This window comes from Eulemur rufifrons, chromosome 7 (genome assembly GCF_041146395.1).
Source record: "Eulemur rufifrons isolate Redbay chromosome 7, OSU_ERuf_1, whole genome shotgun sequence".
Lineage (NCBI taxonomy): Eukaryota > Metazoa > Chordata > Mammalia > Primates > Lemuridae > Eulemur > Eulemur rufifrons.
The window spans coordinates 125,198,851-125,220,888 of record NC_090989.1 but is presented as its reverse complement, the minus strand read 5'-3'; the positions used below and the strand labels follow the sequence as shown (position 1 = coordinate 125,220,888).

The window sequence follows — 22,038 nt, the reverse complement described above, 5'->3', positions numbered from 1 at the left end:
CATAAGAAGGGTAGCCTCTGGGGGGTGGGTGCTCTGAGCAGATAAAAAAAGACCTTGAGGGAGTACCAGCAGCATCAGCTACTGCTCTCCAAACATAGTCCTATCTCATTCTACAGCAAGTCTTTGGCAAGAAGCCATGGGACATTTGGGGCAGGAGTGTGGAGGTGATGAATATTAAAAAAACCAAGAAGTTTAGAATTTCTTTCCTACCACCCTCTTTTCTTTTTTTTTTTTTGTTGAGACAGAGTCTCACTTTGTTGCCCAGGCTAGAGTGAGTGCCGTGGCATCAGCTTAGCTCACAGCAACCTCAGACTCCTCGGCTTAAGCGATCCTACTGCCTCAGCCTCCCGAGTAGCTGGGACTACAGGCATGTGCCACTATGCCCGGCTAATTTTTTCTATATAGATTTTTAGTTGTCCATATAATGTCTTTCTATTTTTAGTAGAGACGGGGGTCTCGCTCTTGCTCAGGCTGGTCTCGAACTCCTGACCTCGAGTGATCCACCCGCCTTGGCCTCCCAGAGTGCTAGGATTACAGGCGTGAGCCACCGTGCCCAGCCCCTACCACCCTCTATTTGAGTAGAATAAGATCTTGTTTGCCAATACAATGTGACACTAAGGGTTTAACTTATACCTAAGTGACTCTTAGGCCAACTCTTTAGGCCATCAGTCTTTGGAGGGTGGGGATGAGAGTCCATGGGCCCATGCTTGAAGGCCCCATCCCCCCCGTGGGCCCCAGAGACAAATATTATTTCTTGGAAGTGAAGAAACAAACCCACTTGTCTTGACTTTTGTTCTTGGTCTTTGAAGGGCAGACCTGGCCCCCCAGGTGTTCCTGGTATGCCTGGGCCTGTCGGCTGGCCGGGCCCTGAAGGACCCCGGGTAAGTGTGTGGTGTGCTTTGGGGGCCCTTGTGGTGTCAGAACAAGAGGAGGGAGGATGGCAGCTCCCCTGGCCCCTGGCACATAGTCAGTGAATCACTTCCTCAGGAGGAGAAAGAGGAAGTGAGCTCAAGGACCATCCACAAGTCCCCAAACACTTCCTCCTTCTCTTGGACTACAAGACCTTGGTCAGTGCCACAGCTGTTTCTGTGGAAGGAGAAAAGAGGGGTGGCTCCCCTTTTCACAGGGACCCTGGTTCTCCTTTGTCTTGAGAATTAGCAGCCTGTTCTTTGGTTTCCCTGAGATGACCTAAGAGGGGTTTGTTCCTGGGAAGCTCTTGCCTGTCTTGATGATCTGGCAGGAGGTGGAGGGTTTACAGTGTGTGTTGGCTGGCTGAAGAATGGCAAGCCTACATTCAGAGAGAGATTGCCAAGTGCTGATGAAATCCCTTCCTCAGTCAGGGTATGGAAGGCAAACACCCCTATCTATGCCTCTATTTATGTTCTTCTCACTGGTGGTCATAGACTAGAGGGTTCAGAGGCCAGGACTCAGGAATTTTACCTGTAGAAGTCAGGGCTGGGCAGATGGATAACACCATCTTCTCTGATTCACTTACTGGATGTGTTATGGGAGGAGAAAACTGTGTTTCCAGTCCCCTTAGGACAAGTCTCAAGGGTATTTCTTTTAAAAATCCTCTGTATAGAGCTGAGCTATCCAACATGGCAGCCACTGGCCACATACGACTCTTGAGCCTTCGGAATGTGGCTAATGAACTGAGAAACCAAATTTTTAAATTTTAATTAATTTAAGTTTGAATTTAAAAACCTTTACTTAATTCAGTTATTTGAAAACATTTAAGTATCTTTGGAGCAAGTTGAATGTGTGAGTCTGCTTTTTCAACTATAAATTTTATGGACTCTAAATACAGATAAAGTATTTTGGATGAAAATTTAGCATGTGAATTGAGATATGCTTTAAATATAAAATACACAGCAGATTTCAAGTAGTTATGAAAAACAGAGTGCAAGACATCTCATTAGTAATTTTTATATTGATTACATGTTGAAATAATTAGATTAAATTAACTAGATTAAATGGGATATATCATTAAGATTAATTTCACTTGTTTAGTTTTACCTTTAATGTGACATCTAAAAATTTTTTTAAGTAAGTATGTGGCTTACCTTATTTTTCTTCTGGTTAGTGCTGGTATAAAGTCTTTTAGTACAGAGGGTACTGGAAGTGCCAATTGCAAACCATTCTGAAGGGCCTCCCTATGCAAAGGGCAAAGCAGGCAAAGTTTTTTTGTGTGTTGACAATTTGTTTTCTGAAGCCCCAGTGCCCTCATGCTTTCTCCCTTACCCTCTCAGAATCCTTAGTAGGAAAAGATCAACTATCACCATTTAAAACATCTCAGTGAGCATTTAGTTTGGAGATCTGCTTTACTTTGGGCATTTTCATTTTGCATTTCATCTCAATACAGAGTGAAATATGGAGTATGGGGCCATGGGGCTCTGGGAGGGAGCAAAGGGGCATTTGGATATTTGGGGCCTCAGACTCACAAGCCAGTCCCAATGTCCTCAGTTCCATCCTGATCTTGCCCATGACTCTCCTGGTTCAGTTTCTCTAAGAAATGTCACTGTGGATCTTTTTTCCTTATTCTGTTTCCCATAGGGTGAAAAAGGTGACATGGGTATGATGGGCCTGCCAGGGTCAAGAGGACCAATGGGCTCCAAGGTGAGTGTGTGGTCCACATGGACATTCCCAGGTCTTTTCACTAAGGCTCTGGAGCAGCCACCATCTACAAAGATGGGAATTGGGTGGGGCGGCTATCCTGGGCTGGGGAATGTCACAGGTATTGCAGGGCCTGGCACCAGGGTGCTTGCCTTTACCAGCCCTTTGGGGGACATCATGCCTTGGGATGTAAGGACGTAGGGATGCCATTCCTACCAGTGTTCTCCTGGGCAGTGAGGGGCAAGCCTCTGGACAACAGGGCAGATGGAAACCTTTGACCAGGTCTTTCCAGGGTGAGAAAAGCAATGTTCTTTTAGGCCTGGTATAAACAAAACCCTCTGGGACATCTTTGTGTTTACTGCTGCAACCCCACTAAAACTTCCAGCACAATGTGGAGACACACATCACCGCCACTTTCGCGGATTCCTTCCACTCTGCGCCAAACCCAAAGGTCCTACAGGGCTGATTGTAAATGCACCTTCTGCTTTCTTTTAGGGATACCCTGGATCCAGAGGGGAAAAGGTTAGTGCTGGTCTCTGATGGCATCCCAAGCCTGGTGTGGGCAAGAGGCCCTGGCATCGGTGACATGCAGAGGGTGGGCCCAGCTCTCTCTTTGGTCAGCAACTGCAGTGACCATCCCTAGATAGTCCCCCGTCCTTTGTCAGTGGGCTGAGAGAGAAGTGAGGCGCCTCCTGGAGCAAGGCAGGCAGGTCAGGGAGGGACCCCGTGGAGGCAGGGGCCCCGCAATGGAGCAGATGAGCCGAGGAAGGCAGTGCCAGGTAGAGAATGAGCACAGTTTGCAGTGAGTGCTACAGGCAGATGGCAGATGTGTCTTTAGGCCAAGCTCCCACCACCATCCTTCTCACCTGTCCAAAACCAAACCAAAGCAAAACAAAAACCAGCATGACCTGGGGACAATTTCCCCACAGGATGAGAGAAGATCTAGGACCCAGAATTTTATGTGAGTTGTCCTTTATTAATGCAAGAGATCTCTGGGTTCAAATAGAAGGTAGATCACAAAGCATCCTTCCCTGGGCAAGTCACCTGGTATCTCTGACCCTATTTGCCTGTAAAATGAAGGTATTGGCTTAGGGAGCTTTTCAATTTGAAATGCTCCAATTGTCCCTCCCCCACCCCAAGGTACTAACTCTCTCCTCTCCTGTGGTTTCCTCCTAGGGATCTAGAGGTGAAAGGGGCGACTTGGGTCCCAAAGGAGAAAAGGTAATGGCCACTCCACAGAAATGATAAGCTTCAGTGGAAGTGGCGGCCTCCTGTCCACCCCCACCTGTGGGCGGATGATGGACTGACAGGCCCCCATCTTGAAAGGGGCCAGCCAAGTTTGTCCGAGCCCTTTCAGGTGTTATTTCAGTGGTGATCACATTGTTTGTTGCTCTTTTCACAGGGCTTCCCAGGATTTCCTGGAATGCTGGGACAAAAAGTAAGTACCTAGAAGTTAGACCTCAGTGAAAATAATCAGGCCCTCCAAGCACAACACAAAGAGTTCTGCCTCTTTGTCCGTCAGGCAGGAAAAGGGGGTTTAACCATGGAAGTGGAAGGTTCTGCCTTAGGGTGGGGAGCAAGTTGCCTTACACTTTGGGGACAGGGTGGCAGGATGGTCAGAGGCCTCCCTCTGACTCAGTGAGAAGGAAAGGACAACCCATCTGGGTAGGAGAGGCCCTTCCTTGCTTTTCCTGCCTCTCAGAGGGCTGCAGTAATGTTCAAACTCAGAAACCTCTCTGACAAAGCACTCAGATCTGAGCTCCAAGGGTCAAGGCCCCTCAGCACGTGGGCCCCAGTGCAAAGCACAGACATCTTTTATTTAACGTCATTGCTGCCTAAACGCTTAATGCAGTCCTTCAAGGGTCATATACATCCTGCCAGAGGGACACAGACGTATTTAAATAGTTAACTAAATAGTTAAATATTTAGTGGATATCTGGCTTGGGAGAAGGCTTAATAAAGAAAGGAATCAGTTTCAGGTAACTTAAAGGAAAAAATATTCAGTAAGTAACAATAGAGTGGTGCGTAGATTTGACAAAAGTTGTGAAGGTGGCCATTGACTGACAGATTTTTGGAAAATTTTACTTAGGGATAGGTCTAGGGAAGAAGAATGAAGGTGGGTGAGGGGGGTATCAGAGAATAAAGAGTGAAAAGTGAAGAAATGGCCATTTAGAACAGCTCCTGGCTGGGCACAAGTGGCTCATGCCTGTAATCCCAGCAAGGCGGGAGGATCATTTGAGGACAGGAGTTGGAGACCAGCCTGGACAACACAGCAAGACCCTGTCTCTACAAAAAATTTAAAAATTAGCTGGGTATGGTAGGACGTGTCTGTAGTTTCAGCTACTTGGGAGGCTGAGGTAGGAGGATCACTTAAGCACAGGAGTTCAAGGTCACAGTGAGCTATGATTTTACCACTGTATTCCAGCCTGGGCAACAGAGCAAGACCTTATCTCTAAAAAAAGAAGGAAAAAAAAAAAAAAAAAGAATAGCTCCTAAGCTAACACTGTGGTGTTGGTTGCTCATGCTGTAAGGCATTGACATTGGAAATCGTTATTTAAAACCTAGGTCTCAGACCATGATATTCTTCAAACGTGTAAATGGGATTCTTTTTTAGCATTTTTAATTTTTAAGTTCACCTTAAAGTTTTATTTTCCAAACTTGAATAAACATTCTTATCTGACCTTATCCAGTCAGTAGAGCATGTTTAAATATTTTCAGTCATCATGCATTAATTTATTATGATTTATCACTACCTTAGGCTGTCAGAAAGTATTCCTGCTACCCTTGATAGGGAGTTGGATTAAAAAATAGATTAATTATATAAGCAAATTAAAGGAAACATTAAAAGAGAAGAAAAGTAATTTTATTTTTAAATTTTTTTCATTTTAGTAGTTTTTATGAAAGTTGAACATAAGATTATTTCGTTCCTGCATCTTCTCAATTGTTTCTTCCTTGTACTTGCCTTTTTCCTTTCCTACTTGGTGAGATCTGGCTTTCTGTTCAAGGATCTTTTTGTGGTCTTTGTCCAGGTTAAGCCTAGTAATAACCACCTTGCTGGGGTGAATGCCCACATGGACAGTTGTGCCATTAGCCTTTTCCCGCTGCACCCATTCAGCGTAGATGACATATTTCTTCCTGTAAACCTGGACTACTTTGCCAATGTGCTGACCTTTATAGTGTCCCCAAACCACCTGAACTTCACCATCCTTTCTGATGGGCATGGATCGAACATGGTATTTCTGTTTCAGCTCTTTGGAAAGAGGGGAAGACATAATCTTCCTGTGAATGTGGGGAGGTGCATTGAAATGCCTTTTGTGCTTCTTGCTTCAGTCAGAAATCACAAAGGCATTGAACTTCATTTTGGCCTCTCTGCTGCTTTGGACATGGCCACAAAAGAGAAGAGAGCTACATATTTTTAAATATTTAAAATAAAATTAATTCAGTAAAACAGTGAGCATCAAAGAATAACAAATTTCTGTAAAATTAAGTATGACAGCTTCTCTGGCCCCCGCTTCATTTCTAGACTTGCCATCTGAAGAGTTTTCTTCCCCTTTCATGGCAGGCTGTTTTAAGACAGAGCTGATATGATAACCATAATTATGTCTTAGGAAAGAAATTAGATCAAGAAATTACTGGCTGCTTCCAGTTGATGTAGAGAAGGGCCACACTTCCTTCTGAAAATCTCTTAAAAAAATTTATGATGCTTGTGCTGCTGTTTTCTCCCAGGCAAACAAGACATCCCCTGAGCCCCTCTAAACAGCCAAGGGAAAATGATGCAAACATCTCCATGGTCACGTAGAAATCACCCTCACATGTGAGAATGTCTTCTCACATTCTCTCACTGCCTAGAATGCTGAAGGATGCACGAGTGGGAAAGAAATCATAGATTTAAGGACAATTCTTGGTGAGGCAAGACACTGGTGGCTGGGTAGGGACAAATTCATTACATTGGCTGAGCTGACAGGTAATTTCAGAGCTTTATGCTTGGTCCTTTCTGTATACTGGTGTTCCCTGGACTTTTCCATTGTGTCTGACCTCCTCTGACCTCCACGTGGAAAGGCGCCTGGGTGTTTATTGTTCTCTCTGAGCGGCTGGGCAGCTCCTCATGGGCACTGGCTGCTGACTAACAGAAACACTCATGGTTGCAATTGCTAAACTTATCTTGTTGGTGGTGCTTTCTGGGCTGTCAGGGGATTACTGGAGATAGGAATGATGCGCCCTGTGGGTTCATGACTCAAAGAAACAGTAAGCGGGGCTGGAATCCTAGAACATGTATAATAGAAGAAGGAGAAAAACTAAGATGGAGAAATGGGTTTTGCAAAAGATTGGCCTTAAACTATGAAATCCTATAGTTGGTGCATTTGGTTCTGAGAGTTCAACATAGGCTTTTTTTTTTTTTCTTAGATAGAGTCTCACTCTGTTGCCTAGCCTAGAGTGCTGTGGCGTCAGCCTAGCTCACGGCAACCTCAAACTCCTGGGCTCAAGCAATCCTCCTGCCTCAGCCTCCCAAGTAGCTGGGGCCACAGGCATGCGCCACCATGCCCGGCTAATTTTTTTTATATATATTTTTAGTTGTCCATATAATTTCTTTCTATTTTTAGTAGAAACCAGGTCTCGCTCTTGCTCAGGCTGGTCTCAAACTCTTGAGCTCAAACCATCCTCCCGCCTCAGCCTCCCAGAGTGCTAGGATTATAGGCATGAGCCACCGCGCCCGGCCTCAACATAGGCTTATCAAACAGGAATACTGTTTACATAGTTTTCCATGCCTTTTTCAATAATTATATTGAATATTTAAACATATCTTTGAAACATCTCTCCCTACAAAAAGAGTTTTCATCTAAATCAAATGGAAGTGAGCTGGAACTCAAACCAACGTTTACTAAAGAGAGGGGAAATAGATAATCCCAAGTAAATGCCATTAAATGAGCAGAAACTTCAAAAGATGATAGTTGGCAAAACTGTGTCCAATCACTCAAAAACCTTTAAATTTGAATTTGTGCTAAAAACAAAACATAACAAAGCACAACATAAAATTTCAACTAAAAAGAAAAGCATTTCCCCAGACAGCTGTAGTGTCACAGGCACACATGTGACTGCATTGCACAAGCCTCCCACTCCCCCACTTTGGCTATTCTGGATGATGGTTTGTCTCCCCCCCCCCGTTTGGCCACCAAAATGTGTGCTGCCCCACAGCTGTCTCTGTCAGATAATAAATAACCCACCCAGGGTTCCTTTCTTTCTCCTCTTTCTTAAAAGATGTGTTTGCCTTTCTCATGATTTCATCACTTCCATCTCCCAGGGCAGCCCAGTTGGGAAAGCTTTGGAAAGATCAGTAGCCAATGATTGGACAGACCTGTGTAAGTGTGCCTATTCCACACGTCCTAATTCCTCTCTTGCTTCTCTATCTTCTTTCCAGGGTGAAATGGGTCCAAAGGGTGAGCCTGGGATAGCAGGACACCGAGGACCCACAGGAAGACCAGGAAAACGAGGCAAGCAGGTAAGGATTCCAAAACTTCCTGACCTGGGGGTGTGGGGAGCAGCAGGCAGGTGGGGCCAGTCAGAGCTATTCCACAGACCCAGATGCCAGCGTCCTCTGGGCTGCTGGACAGAACCAGCACCACTTCCAGAAGCTGCGGGCATCTCTAGGCTAACCATAGTTTGAGGCAGATGGGATATTAAGACTGTGCCCAAGGCCAGATGCAAGAGCGGTTATGAACGAGTCTATCTTAACTCAAGCAACTGGGAATGGAAGCCAGATGTGGTCATTTACCCAGAAAATCTGCTTTTTGCCTCAATGTCCCAGACACAAATGGGGGATTAAAGAAGAGCCCAGATAGTTCCCTGTGTTGAAGGGTCTTCTGGGTCTCAACAGTGGGGTGGTTTATTCCCACTCGGGCCCCCAATTTATAAGTAACCCTTTCTATTGGGTTTATTAAGGGTTTAGGGAAGTTGTTCATGCTGAACTCCTGCTGGTCAGCAGGCTCTTGTGTTAAGCCTTGTGGTGTGACAGGGAGAGGAGAGAGGAAGATGCATTTGCCTTGGCTGGCTTGAGGGCTGTAGTGGGTCCCTCAGAGAAATGTCTGGTCTTTTCTCTAATGAACAGGCACTCCTGAGAGAAGATGTGTCCCTTTACTTTTTTAGTTGTCAGTTTGTTGGCTTTTTACCTCCCTTCCCATTATTAATGTAATATACAATCATCACAGAAAACTTGGAAAATTCAGAAATATAGGGGGGAAATCATCTAACAACCTAATATCCGGGCGGAACCACTGTTGTGGTTATGGTGTCATTTTAGTATATTTCCTTCCAGTATTATTTCTTTTACACTTTCTAGTTGTTTGGGGTTTTTTTTACATGCATTATATTGTTATTGTATCCTAAATTTTTAAATTAATACCACCGTGTGCACATTTTTGCTTATTACTGAAAGACATTAATTAAGAATTTTTAAACATCTTTTTTAAATGTCTGCATCTCATTTTAGTAAATGAGTAAATAATAGATTGCTTGGACAAGAGAGGCCTAATCAAATCATATATAATGCTGACAGGTGAACATCTTTGCATGCAAAGCTTTTTCTATTCTTTTACTTATTTCCTTAGGCTAGATCTGTGGTCCTCAAACTCTATCTTACATCAGAATCACCTGGGGGGTTGATTAACTACAGATGTACAGATTTCCCACACCTGGTGCAATGGCTGTAGTTCCAGGTGTGCATCTCATTGTCCCAATGACTGATACAGTTGCCCTGGCATGGGCCTTAAGCATGGTGTTTTTAAAGCTGTCCATCTGATTCTAACGTGCAGTCAGGGTTCAGAACCATGGTAAAATGGCAAAGTCAACTCTGATCTTTTCCAAGTAAATGTAGAAATCACACAGGCTCCAACCTGGATACTTCAGACTGCACACTAACTTTTGAAGTCATAATATTGCAGCCCAGTTTCCAAAGTTTTACAATAGGTAGCATGGTCATGGCTTCACAATGATGCCACAGATAGCAATTTCCTTAAAAGTAGGCTCAGAAAAAGAAGGAAAAAATGGGGCAGGGGAGAATCTTTTGTTTATCACTTTATTCCCTGCTGATGACTTCCATTAGAATATTTTATGCTTGGGATTCAAAAAGCCTATTAGCATCTGTCCTCTAGCGTTTTTCTTGGGCAGTGTTTGTCTTTTTCTGGTGACAGCCAAAGCCAAAAAGTCTATTTCGTGGCCGGGCGCAGTGGTTCACACCTGTAATCCTAGCACTCTGGGAGGCCGAGGCGGGAGGATTGCTCAAGGTCAGCAGTTCGAGACCAGCCTGAGCAAGAGCAAGACCCCGTCTCTACTAAAAATAGAAAGAAATTATATGGACAGCTAAAAATATATATAGAAAAAAATTAGCCGGGCATGGTGGCACATGCCTGTAGTCCCAGCTACTCGGGAGGCTGAGGCAGTAGGATTGCTTAAGCCCAGGAGTTTGAGGTTGCTGTGAGCTAGGCTGATGCCACGGCACTTTAGCCCGGGCAACAGAGCAAGACTCTGTCTCAAAAAACAAATAAACAAACAAACAAACAAAAAGTCTATTTCGTGACCCTGCTGACATTGATTCAGTTGCAGTAATTTTAAAAACTACACCAAAACCATACCTGGGAGCTCAGAGAAGTTAGGAAAGTGAGCTCAAGCTTTCTACAAGGCGTTATAAACAACCTGAGCGTACTCCAAACCCTCACTGTCTTTCCAGCCACTCTGTGGAATAGCTGTCTGACTAGAAGAGACAGCTCATTGAGTGGTTAGCCTTGGAAGCCGGCCATGGTACTTTCTTTTTATCATGAATTAATTTCCTAGTGTAGAGTCTTATGTACCCAGTGTTTGTTAGGCCAGTGGTGCCGAGTTTCTGGAGGCTATTGTAAGTCAATCCAAAACCAGGAATCAGAAATCCAGAAGGGATTTCAGAATAGGATTTTCAAGCCAGAAGGATTTTAGAGGCCACTTAATCTAATCCCCTCAGTTTATTCGCAAGGAGGCGGAGGGCCAGGGAGGTGGAGTTGATTGCCCAAGACCCCTCAGCTAAGCCAGCTTCAAAGCCAGGGCAAGAAATCAGAAAGTCAGAGCCCAGCTTTTCCCCACATCACTTCTCTCAATCGCCTTCACGCTTGAGGACTTGCTTTCGGCAGGCCCAGGAAAGCAGCTGTGGACTTAATTATAAAACCTTCAGTTTATGGAGACAGAGCAACTTCCTTAAGAGAGACCACCCAACTCTGTGAAAAATAAGGAGTAAAGAATGCCTTTCCTGGAAAAACATGGCTCATTCTGAGCAGATGACCGAGAAGCGGAATATTCCGTTACTGCTGGTGTTAGAGTTAAGGAGCATTTCCAGCGCCTTCAAGCTTTGGCACTTCCTGTGCTCAGAGCCAGCTGACATGGCTGTTAGAAAAACAAGCCTTAACTGTGGCTATATTAAGACGGTGTGACTTCCTTTGCCATTCTGGGACCCATCTTGGTTACTGCATGGAATGCTTCAGCTTGGGCTAAGGCTTAAGAACTCCCTCCATAAGGATGGAATTGGAAATAAAGTCTGACCTCACGGGTCCCGTATTAAGAGTTTAAGAGCTCCTTGGACATTACCAAGAGGGCCCCCACGGCAATGTTGACAAGGTGGCAGGTCACATGTCATCATTGTGACTGGAAAGGAGTCCCCTGCATGCCTGCCTCCCAGACTTGGGGAAGATTATGTTTCATCAGGTGGGCAAGCCTGCCAAGGCACAAGTATAGTAAGGAGAGCCAGGCCAAAGCTGTCAGTATCAATCACTGCCCTGATTAGGCCTGGAGGAAGAGCCCACAGCATGCGCCAGCCTGAGTTTCTGGGGTCTCTCTTAAGGGCAGCCTTGGGGGGGAACCAAGAGCCTGATCTGTGCTCTTGAAGCCCCCAGAGTAGGTAGCAAAGAGGACACTCCATGTGGAATGGCTGTAGCCACAGGTGTCCTTTTCTTTAAGAAAGTGGGACTTCTTCAGGACTTTTTTTTTTTTGAGAGACAGGGTCTTTCCCTTTTGCCCAAGCTGGAGTACAGTGGCGTGATCATAGCTCACTATAACCTCAAACTGCTGGACTCAAGCAATCCTCCTGCCTCAGCCTCCCAAGTAGTTGGGACTACGGGCACATGCCACCACACTTGGCTAATTTTGTATTTTTTTATAGAGACAGGGTCTCACTATGTTGCTTAGGCTGGTCTCGAACTCCTGGCCTCAAGCCATCCTCCTGCTTGGCCTCTCAAAGTGCTGGCCTTACAGGCGTGAGCCACCACACCGGGCCAGGACTTAACTGTGTGAAACAGATGAAACCAGGCTAGTTGATGCAACAATTGGCTTGCCCCACACAGCCCTTTGTTCTGGGAAAACATTTTCATTTTTGAGATCTTTGTTAGTCTCACAACAAACCTATGTGGGTGTATATTTACCATTTTGCAGATGACAAAACCGAGGCACAGAGCAATGACAGGAGTTATCCAGGGTCTCATAGTCAAGGTGAAAATTCCACATTTACAGATCAGAAAAGCTGCCTCCCCTTTGTGTTTTCAGTGTTTTTCTTCTCCCTCATTACATCTGGGGAAGGGAGGTGAACAAGACAGATTCAAGCCCACGGAGAGCTTATGTCTCAGGGGGTGATATTGATGAAATTGCCACACAGATAATCTATATGCTCTGACCTGGGATAAATGTCGTGAAGGAAAAGGGCCAAGGTATGAAAGCCTGTGGTGGGGAGAACTGACTCGGTCTGAGAAGGCCAGGGAAGGCTTTGCCTTGAACTAAGAGTCAGAGGGTGGGTGGCAGTTAACTAAGCAGAGGGGAAGGGAATGAGTTTGGGGCAGAGAGAAGGGTCTTGAGAAGGGGGTAACAGGCATGGTGCTCTTGGAGACCAAAAAGACCAAAATGAGGCCGGAAAGCCTGGCCATGCAGGGCGTTAGAGACTGAGGTAAGGAGCGAGGTCTCTATCCTAAGAGAAACAAGAAGCCATTAAAAGGGAACAGCTCTCTTGGTGAATGAAAGTGGTCCTGTTGAGCAGGCAGAGGCCTGTGTTCTAGCCCCAACTTTGCCACCTCCATGCTAGGTGACTCACATTAATTGCTGCTCTTTTCTGAGCCTCAGTTTCCTCATCTGCCCAGGCCAGGGCATGGATTAGATTGATTCCTTTCAGCTGTCATGTGTCATATTTCTAGGACAGAGCAAGAACTAAGGTCTGCAAACTTGTAACCATCACTGTGTCAAATGTCACTTGCCCTGAGCTTTTTAGGAGCTTGGTGGTCAAGACCTCTGGGGCTGCATCCTGCCCTGGGCTCTTCCCCCTAAGTGCAAGGCGGTCCCTGGTTTAGAGACAAATTGGGGAAGGAAGTTTGCTACGTCATGCCGTCATAACGGGTTCCGCCCTTCTCTCCGTCAGGGACAGAAGGGAGATAGTGGAGTTACGGGCCCACCCGGCAAGCCTGGGTCTTCTGGTCAACCCGGCCGCCCAGGCCCCCCGGGACCCCCAGGCCCCCCATCTGCAGGTAAGCGCTACCCTGCTTCACTTGAGCTCGTGTCACACTCCCGGCCAGCTTCTGCAGAGGGGGCACAAGGAGATGCCAGCAGAGCTCTGCCTTGTGTTTCAAGTTTTTAGAAACTGCCAGAGGCATTTTAATATCTTTATAATTTCTCCACAATTTAGCTCATTCAACTTTTATACAAGAGAGATAAATGCTGCTCTGGATTTGTTTTAGCATTTTGGAGAACAAATAGAGGCAAGAAAAAGAAAAAAATGGCATTGGTGATGTCATTTATACTTTAAGTGAACAATAACAGGCATATATTTCATCAACTAACACCTTTTTCTAGAAACACATGTTTCAAGGCTCCAAACAATTCTCTTAAACCTAGAAGTAAAGATGACATTTGCAGATTTTTCTATCTTACAATGTTATGAAAGAGTCCTTATTTGTTTGCATTGAATATAGAAAGAAATTCCTTAAAAAATAAAAATTCTGCTGTGGAAGAGGGCAGAGGTACACTGCTACCTTGTTTTACCTTGTTTGGTTTGATTAGGTAAGCCCTTTATTTTGTTCTCTTGTCAGCTCCGCGCAAGGCCTTTCACAGGACAGCCTGTGTGTAAAGACAGCATCTCTAGGTCCAAGAAGACTGCTGACAGTGCAAGATTTTCTGTCCTCAGTTGTACAAAAGGAAACCAACAGTTTTTATTCCAACTTTTTTCAGAAAAAGAAGAAATTTTAAAATTCCATTGTGCACTTTCCCCCCCATGTTTATGAGAATATATTTTCAGCGACATCACAGGATGGGCAAGAAATGTCATATTTTCTTTAAACCAAATTAAAGCTGACTCTGAGACTGTAACCTCCCAAGATGGCAGGAAAATTCAATCTTAGGCATTATTGGGGTTCTCGCCACTCCTCCAACTGCTGCAAAAGGGTTGGACAAAGATCCTGGTGAATTATGACAGAAAAACATCAGGGGAGGTCCCTCCAGCCTTTGTTCTACCCTGCTGTCCACGTCCTATGGCCCATGGATACTTGGTGTCCTCATGCCTTGAGTGGTTACTGGAATACTTCCAAGTCTAGAGATCTTGGTCCCTACAGTTCAGCTTCCCAAGGAGCACCCACAACCATTCTTTCTGAGACCTTGTCTCTCCCTGAGGATACGAGGGTCCTTATCCTCTCCATGTCTAGGGAAATCTCTCCTCTTCCACTTTCCGGTCCCCTCCCTCCTCATCCTCCTCATATACCAGCATCCAGTTAGGAGCTTCGCCCTCCTGAGAACAGAAGACAGAAAGGCAAGTTTGTCTTCAGATAGTACCTGCTTTTAGCAAGGACAAGAAAGCACAGTCTCACTACTGTTTTGAAATTGGGAGAGGAGGAAATACTGGGAGAACAAACATCAATGAGTATGGTGATAACTTATCTTGCCACATCCTCCATGTTGTTAAGGGAACTAGATTTGAGATGCCTATGCCTTCCTTTGAGTCATTTCCTTTCCGAGAAGCCTTCCAGAGTGAGAGGGCTAAAGAGGGAAAAGAGGAAAACTGGGGCAATAATCCTGCTTTTTGGAAAAATTTTGGAAGGGTGTGAAGAGAAGGGGAGGAAGGCGTTTAAAAAAGACATCCCTGGCCGGGTGCGGTGGCTCACGCCTGTAATCCTAGCACTCTGGGAGGCCGAGGCAGGTGGATCGCTCGAGGTCAGGAGTTCGAGCCTGAGCAAGAGCGAGACCCCGTCTCTACTAAAAATAGAAAGAAATTATCTGGCCAACTAAAAACATATACAGAAGAAAATTAGCCAGGCATCGGGGCGCATGCCTGTAGTCCCAGCTACTCGGGAGGCTGAGGCAGGGGGATAGCTTGAGCCCAGGAGTTTGAGGTTGCTGTGAGCTAGGCTGACGCCACGGCACTCACTCTAGCCCGGGCAACAGAGCGAGACTCTGTCTCAAAAAAAAAAAAAAAAAAGACATCCCTGTGTCTGGCACCAGTCAGATAATTATCTGAAGTTGGAATAGGTACCCAGAGTGATTCCCGATGCCACCTTTGAGAGTCTGATAAAAGTCCTAAACCCACTCCCAGGAAAAAAATGTGTGTACCTACGCCCAAGATTCTGCACACTATTTCTCAGGGTTCCAGAACCCCTGCCCCAGATCCATCTTGGGATGTCCCTGGGCTCTAGAGACCTCAGGTTAAACTCCCCTGGTCTAGTCCATCCCTCCCTTTCTAGACAGAAACCTTGAGCCTCAGAGGGGAGTGACTTCACAAGGTCACAGAGCTGACTGGTGGCCACTCTGGGCCAGAATCAGTCTGTGACTCTTCTGACTCCCCACCCGGCCATGCAGCCTCTGGAGGTTGTCGAGCTGGCTCCTCTGCCTTCTCTCAGATTCCCCTCTCCTGACCTGCTCCACTGAGGCAGCTGATGGAAGGGGAGGCTCCCTGGGCCAAGAGGGACTGCACGGTGCTCTGGCTGCAGGGCGTGTGATGAGACCAGGCCCATGAGCTCCCAGAGGCCGAGGTGGGGAAGTTCAGGTTGCTGTGCCCTTCAGCGCAGCCTGGCAGAAAGCAGGGGGTAACGGATGCCCTCCAACAGCTGGGAGGAAGCTGCAGGGAAACTGCAGTGGTGGCAGCAGGCTCCCTGCCACGTCCTGTCAGGAGGCTCCCTTGGGTTCTGGTGCCCAGCACTGTGGGACCAGATGGTGCCGGGGGAGGTGGAGCGGGTGGGAGTGTTAATTACCCAAGTTACAGGGAAAGAGGGGCCGGGGGTGGGTAGGGAACAAGGGCAAAATGCCTGTAGGATGTAATTTGCGATAATCAAATCACAAATTTGGCTGATGCCTTCCTGCACCCAGACTATACATAAGTGAATCAGTGTGGTACCTGGGAATTGCCGGCTTCCTGAGAGCATCAATATTCTTGGACGTTTGTGTTTTGAACGGCACAGTGTTAAGTCAAATGTGAATTCAAATCTCAGCCTCACCATTAATTAGTTGGCTAATGCAACAAACTCCTGACTCGCTCTGGGCCATGGTTCTGGAAGAGTTGTTGGGGTCACAGAGCCTTCCGGAAGGCTGCCCCAAGGCCACTCTCACGTTCTTGGTTACAGAGCTTTCCCACCTCAGTTTCCCCAAGTGCGTAATTACCCCAACTATCCCTAGGCTGATAGAGTGTCTGACTCTTTGGCCTCTTCTGAAAATATCAGAGCACAAGACTGGAGCTTTTCCCACAGAATTGTATTGACATTTCTTGTTAGAACAAACAGCCATAGCTTGGCCTAAGATGGCAAACCTCCCTGGCCCTCGTGCTGACAGCATTCTGATCTTGGCCATGTCTGTCAACCAGCTCAGGATGGCTCAGGGTGCTGGGGTCTTTCTGTTGGGGTCTCCTCCAGCTACAGCTACTTCCCTGGGGTGCTGGCCAGCTCTCTCCCCTGGGGTCAGTTCACTTCTTACCCTTCTGGGATCTGGGGACTGTGTTCCCAGTTCCCAGCTGCCCCAGATGTCACACTGCCTCAGTCACAGGCAGTCATACTACCCCGTGACTGGCTAGTCTCCAAATCCCCCCTTATTTCCCAGGAGAAGGGGTCCTTATATCTCTTTTCATTCCCTATCTTTTCTTCTCTTCCTGCTCTTCCTGTCAGAGGGCTCCTGCTCTAGTACTTTTCAGCCAGCTGGAGTGTGACTTCTAGCTTTTCCAGAGACCTTTTCTCACCAATTAGTCTGCATTCATTCATTCATTCATTCCATCATCACATATGTACCATGCCCTTGCTTTGTGCCAAGCCCTGGGGGGTGAAGACAGGCACCAGCCCTGCCCTTGTGGAGCCGACGTTCTAAGAGAGGTAGACCTCGACTGAATAATTTCACAATTTGTAGAATCACAAACAGAGATAAGTGCTGATGGGGCTGTAGTTCAGGAGTAGAGCATTTGACTGCAGAGATAAGTGCTGGGAAGGAAAGGGACAGGGAACCACGAAACTGTATCCAGGGTGAACATGACAGAGTGTGAGGATTCAAAAGGGCTTTCCTCAGGGAAGTGATGTTTGAACCCACATCAGAAAGTAGTTAGGCGGCACCTGGGAAGAAGAGGGATGGAGGATGAAGGGAGGGTGATCTGGTGGGGGAATGGCCTGTACAAAGATCATTTCGCTAGTCCAGCAGTTCTCAGCCTTGGTGCACACTGGAATCATCTTGAGAGCTTTTAAAAGTATGGATCCTGGCCGGGCGCGGTGGCTCACGCCTGTAATCCTAGTGCTTTGGGAGGATCGCTTGAGGCCAGGAGTTCAAGACCAGCCTCAGCGACAGCAAGACCCCGTCTCTACGGAAAATAGAAAAATTAGCTGAGCATGGTGGTGTGTGCCTGTAGTCCCAGCCACTCAGGAGGCTGAAGCAGGAGGGTCACTGAAGCCCAGGAGTTTAAGGTTCCAGTGAGCTATGACAATGCCACTGTACTCTAGCCGGGGCAATATAGCAAGTCCCTGTCTGGGAAAAAAAAAAAAAAAAAAATGGTTCCCTTATGCTAAAGTGGCATGTTTAAATAAATAAATATAATTAATTATTTAAATGAAAGCATGGATACCTAGGTTCTATTCTCAGAAGATGTGATGGAATTGGTCTGGGATATGGCCTGGGTATCAGGGCCTTTAAATGTCAAGGTGAGACCTACCACCCTGGCAGTTCTCCTACACTGCTAGGGAATAAATTTCCTAATCATTTTATTTTTAGTATATTTCCTGACTTTTCTCAATACCGGGGTAGAGGAAGTGGGCTGAGCATATACTAATGTTCCATTTTCTTCTTGAAGAAGTAAAAGAAGCCCACACCCAGAAATTCCCCTCTAAAGGTCCTATATATAAGAAAAGCAAAATTAAAACAACAAAAGTTATCAGTCAGCAATGTACTCATCTGCCAGAAGCCCTCTGTTAATAATGGTCTAAACAAATATGGCTGGGTATGGTGGCTCACGCCTGTAATGCTAGCACTCTGGGAGGCCAAGGCAGGAGGATCGCTTGAGCTCAGGAGTTCAAGACCAGCCTGAGCAAGAGCAAGACCCCGTCTCTACTAAAAAATAGAAAAAGTTAGCTGAGCATGGTGGTGCACATCTGTAGTCCCAGCTACTTGGGAGGCTGAGGCAGGAGGATGGCTTGAGCCTAGGAGTTTGAGGTTGCTGTGAGCCAATGCCATGGCACTCTAGCCTGGACAACAGAGCGAGACTCTGTCTCCAAAATAAATAAATAAATAAATAAATAAACAGGGCATAGTTTTTCTCCAACAAAGAATTCCAGAGGTGGGCAGTAGCTGGCTTTGGTTCAGCCTCTAACTGTCACTGTCAGGCCCCAGGCCTCATGAGCCCTTGTCTTTCCTGCACATTGGCTTGTCTTCTTGTGCTTGTTACTTCATGGTCACAATATGGCTGCTGCAGCACCAGATATCTTGTTTGTCTTCAAGGCAGAAAGGAGTAGGAAGCTATGTCTCCAACCAGCTATTTTTCTTACCTTATTGCCTCTGCATCTTGGATCAAGAGCATCTCTTTGAACCTCTCCCTCAGGCTTACCTTGAAAGGCTGTGGACTTTAACTTTCTTTCTGTTGCAAAGTTGCTCACATCTCCCTGGACTGTTAGGTTTTCTCTTCCTTGGCTCTAGTAACGCAGCAGTCTGTTGCTTCCTAGGACAACTTATCATGGGACCCAAAGGGGAAAGAGGATTTCCCGGGCCTCCAGGAAGATGTCTCTGTGGACCCCCTGTGAATGTGAATAACCCTTCCTACGGGGAATCCGTGTATGGGCCCAGTTCCCCGCGAGTTCCTGTGGTAAGGCTTTCTGGGAGAAGACTGGGGTGATTATCCATAAGGACCTCTCATCTGATCCTCTTAGGGCTTTGTAAAATCCTTTCAGTAAAATTGCTTTTCCTCCATTACTCTGGGTAGACACTCATTGTAGGAAATTGGAAAATCAAAAGAAGAAAACCAAATTGGCCATTTGGTTGTGGGTCCCCTTTTGTGTATTTTCTTTGTCTTTTTTTAAGAATAATGTCTATGTGATTGATATTATATTGCATAAAAATGTTGTACTCTAGGTATCTCAGTTGAAATCCTACCATGTTTCTACACTCTATAAACATCACTTTAAACTTGTTATTATAGAAAATGTCAAATCAATATAAAAGCAGAATAAGTAGTGTCATGAACACCGATGTACCTACCCTTCACCCAGCTTTGGTAATTATCCACTCATGGCCAGCCTGGTTTCCTTATTTTCTCTTTATGCCTACCCACGACTGCCCACCCTCCCCTGGATTACTTTGAAGTAAAGCCGGGACATCAATTAGTCACAAACATGGTCAGAGTGGACGTGTAGTCACCCACCCACCGTGTGGCTGTGCTTGGAGCAGTTGAACCACTGCCCGTGGCTGGATATTTACAGGGTGCTCCCGAGCTTTTCGCTGATGTAAAGAATCCTATAACAACTCTGAGCATGATAATTTTGTTAATCATTTTCAGATGTTGAATTACGTAACTGTACGACATCACCTTATAATTTAAGTTTTGGGAACATTCAAAATGTTTAAAAATGTTAAAGCACTCCAGCCTGAGCAAGAGCGAGACCCCATCTCTACTAAAAATAGAAAGAAATTATATGGACAGCTAAAAATATATATAGAAAAAAAATTAGCCGGGCATGGTGGCGCATGCCTGTAGTCCCAGCTACTCGGGAGGCTGAGACAGGAGGATCGCTTGAGCTCAGGAGTTTGAGGTTGCTGTGAGCTAGGCTAACGCCATGGCACTCACTCTAGCCTGGGCAACAGAGTGAGACTCTGTCTCAAAAAAAAAAAAAAAAAAAAAAAAATGTTAAAGCACAGTAGATGTTTTAATTTCAAACTCAGACATGAGGCACAGGATTGAGAAGGTGTAGGAACCGGGATCTTCCTTCCCACTTCAGAAGGAATGCCGGGGCGTAGCGTGTCATCCCCCTTCCCACTGGTAACCAGGCCAGCTTTTCCCGGCCCCCGTGAAAGTGTTTTCTAGAATCCTCACCAGTGTGTGTTCTGTCAGATTTTTGTGGTCAACAACCAGGAAGAGCTCGAGAGGCTGAACACCCAAAACGCCATTGCCTTCCGCAGAGACCAGAGATCTCTGTACTTCAAGGACAGCCTTGGCTGGCTCCCCATCCAGGTACCCTCAGGCGGGCACCTCAGGACACACCCCACCTCCCCCTGCCCAGGAAAAGGCCGCATCCATTACAGGAAGGGAAGGCCATGCAGACGGGCCTGGGCGGAGCTTTCTGCCGTCTGTCTCCATGGAAGGGCTAAGCATCCTCACACTGTTTCTGAGCAGCTTCCATGCCCCTCACCCCCAAATAGAAGCTCCTCTCTGAGCCAAGGTTCCAGATGGTCTCCACATTCCTGCACTGCCAGGCTGCCGTCTTGGTCTGACCCAGCATTCCACCAGCCACAGAGCTCCAGGCAACACCCTTCCCAGCCCCCCAGGAGGAAGGCAAGGGATGCCGCCCAGCAGTGCCCCCTGGACCCAGAGCGTCTGTCCCCAGTGCTGACGACCTCCCTGCCTTGCGGCTGCCCGGGCATGCCATCCTCCAGTTAACGCTGTCTGTTTCTTTGGCCAGCTGACCCCTCTCTACCCTGTGGATTACGCTGTAGACCAGCACAGCACCTGTGGGGACGGGGTCCTGCAGCCTGGGGAGGAGTGTGACGACGGTAACAACAATGTGGGTGACGACTGCATCAGTGAGTGAGGCCCAGCCCAGGAGGCCCTGAGGCCTGAACGGCCAGTGGGGTGGGGCTTGGGGCAAGCTCTGGACACCAGCTCTGGTGGTTTGGGACCATTCTAGAGCCCGGGAGGGTGTAGCTGGGCTCCCTTGTGCCCGCCTGCCCCAATTTCAGGCCAAATGTTAACTCTTCCACCACCCAAGCAGGTCAACAAGGGTGGGTGTCAAGCATCCTGCCCCCAGCGAGGCCTTCCTTACCCCCAAGTGTAGCCACCAGGCCCTCCCAATCCTACTTCTTGGCAAAATCCGTGTTTCAGGCACAAGAGACAAAGGTGATGGGCTCTTCCTTTGCATGCAGGAATGAAAGGCAAAGGGAATGGGGACTGAGGACTCGCTTTTACCAGCAGAGCTCTAGCAGCAGCGCCCTCTGTAAGGGGAGGGCGCCAGCCAGAGCGGCCGTCCTCATGGGTGCTATTGAGCTGGCAGGCAGCAGGCGCTGGAGGTTTGCTTTTTTTTAAAACCAGGTGACAAAAGCAAGAGGTAAGATGGAAAGCATGGGCTATAGAGTCAGGACAGAGTTTAAATGTAGGCTCTGAGAGCCACCAACTCACCCTCGGGCTCAGAGCAGAGGCACACTGAGTGCGTGGGGTGACGGAGAGAGATTGACAGCTCTGAGCCTCACTTGCCTTGGCTATAAAGTACGTATGACGTGCCGGCTGCTTGAGTCTTTCGAGAGTCTGAGCTAACGCTGGCGTGGGTTGTCTGCATGCAGCAAGGGTTCAACATCCGTTCACTGAGGACATTCAGGACTTGTGTTTTAAGCCCCTCCTCTGCAGAGCCAAGCTCAGGCTCAGGGCTGGGTGTATATGGATGCAAAGTCATGGTCCTTGTCCTGCAGCAGCTCAGGGGAAGGATGACAGTGCAGAGTGATGAAGGTGTGCCCAAGGTGGGTACAGGGGAGATGCTGCACTGTCCCCCGGCAACTCCAGGATGGTGACCCCTGGGAACTGGCCTTGCCTGGAGTCCTTTCTGCCTCCGGTGCAGACACTGTCAAGTAGGAGCTCTCACAGCCAGAAGGGTCTCTATGCCCTGTAAACCGAGGGTGGGGTTCGTGTTCCAAGACCCTCCCTGCATGTGAGAACAGAGGTCTTTGCTGAAGATCGTGTAGCTCCCGGGGGACACAGGCTGGGCCCCTCAGTGTCCCCTTCCCCTG

The 22,038-nt window shown here is 47.1% G+C and overlaps 1 protein-coding gene and 1 pseudogene across 3 annotated transcripts in view; one reads left to right on the top strand and one right to left on the bottom strand.

Moving 5' to 3' along the window:
- COLQ (collagen like tail subunit of asymmetric acetylcholinesterase) overlaps positions 1-22,038 on the top strand; it is a 62,273-nt gene that overhangs the window by 36,869 nt on the left and 3,366 nt on the right. For all 3 annotated transcript variants that reach the window (XM_069475442.1, XM_069475440.1, XM_069475441.1), the window contains 10 exons: positions 810-881; positions 2,554-2,616; positions 3,109-3,135; positions 3,790-3,834; positions 4,016-4,051; positions 8,030-8,110; positions 13,028-13,133; positions 18,774-18,913; positions 20,156-20,275; positions 20,724-20,844. In XM_069475442.1, coding sequence (XP_069331543.1) covers positions 810-881; positions 2,554-2,616; positions 3,109-3,135; positions 3,790-3,834; positions 4,016-4,051; positions 8,030-8,110; positions 13,028-13,133; positions 18,774-18,913; positions 20,156-20,275; positions 20,724-20,844 — 811 coding nt within the window. The remainder of the gene's footprint in view (positions 1-809; positions 882-2,553; positions 2,617-3,108; positions 3,136-3,789; positions 3,835-4,015; positions 4,052-8,029; positions 8,111-13,027; positions 13,134-18,773; positions 18,914-20,155; positions 20,276-20,723; positions 20,845-22,038) is intronic.
- On the bottom strand, positions 5,499-5,972 carry LOC138387758 (large ribosomal subunit protein uL24 pseudogene; annotated as a pseudogene).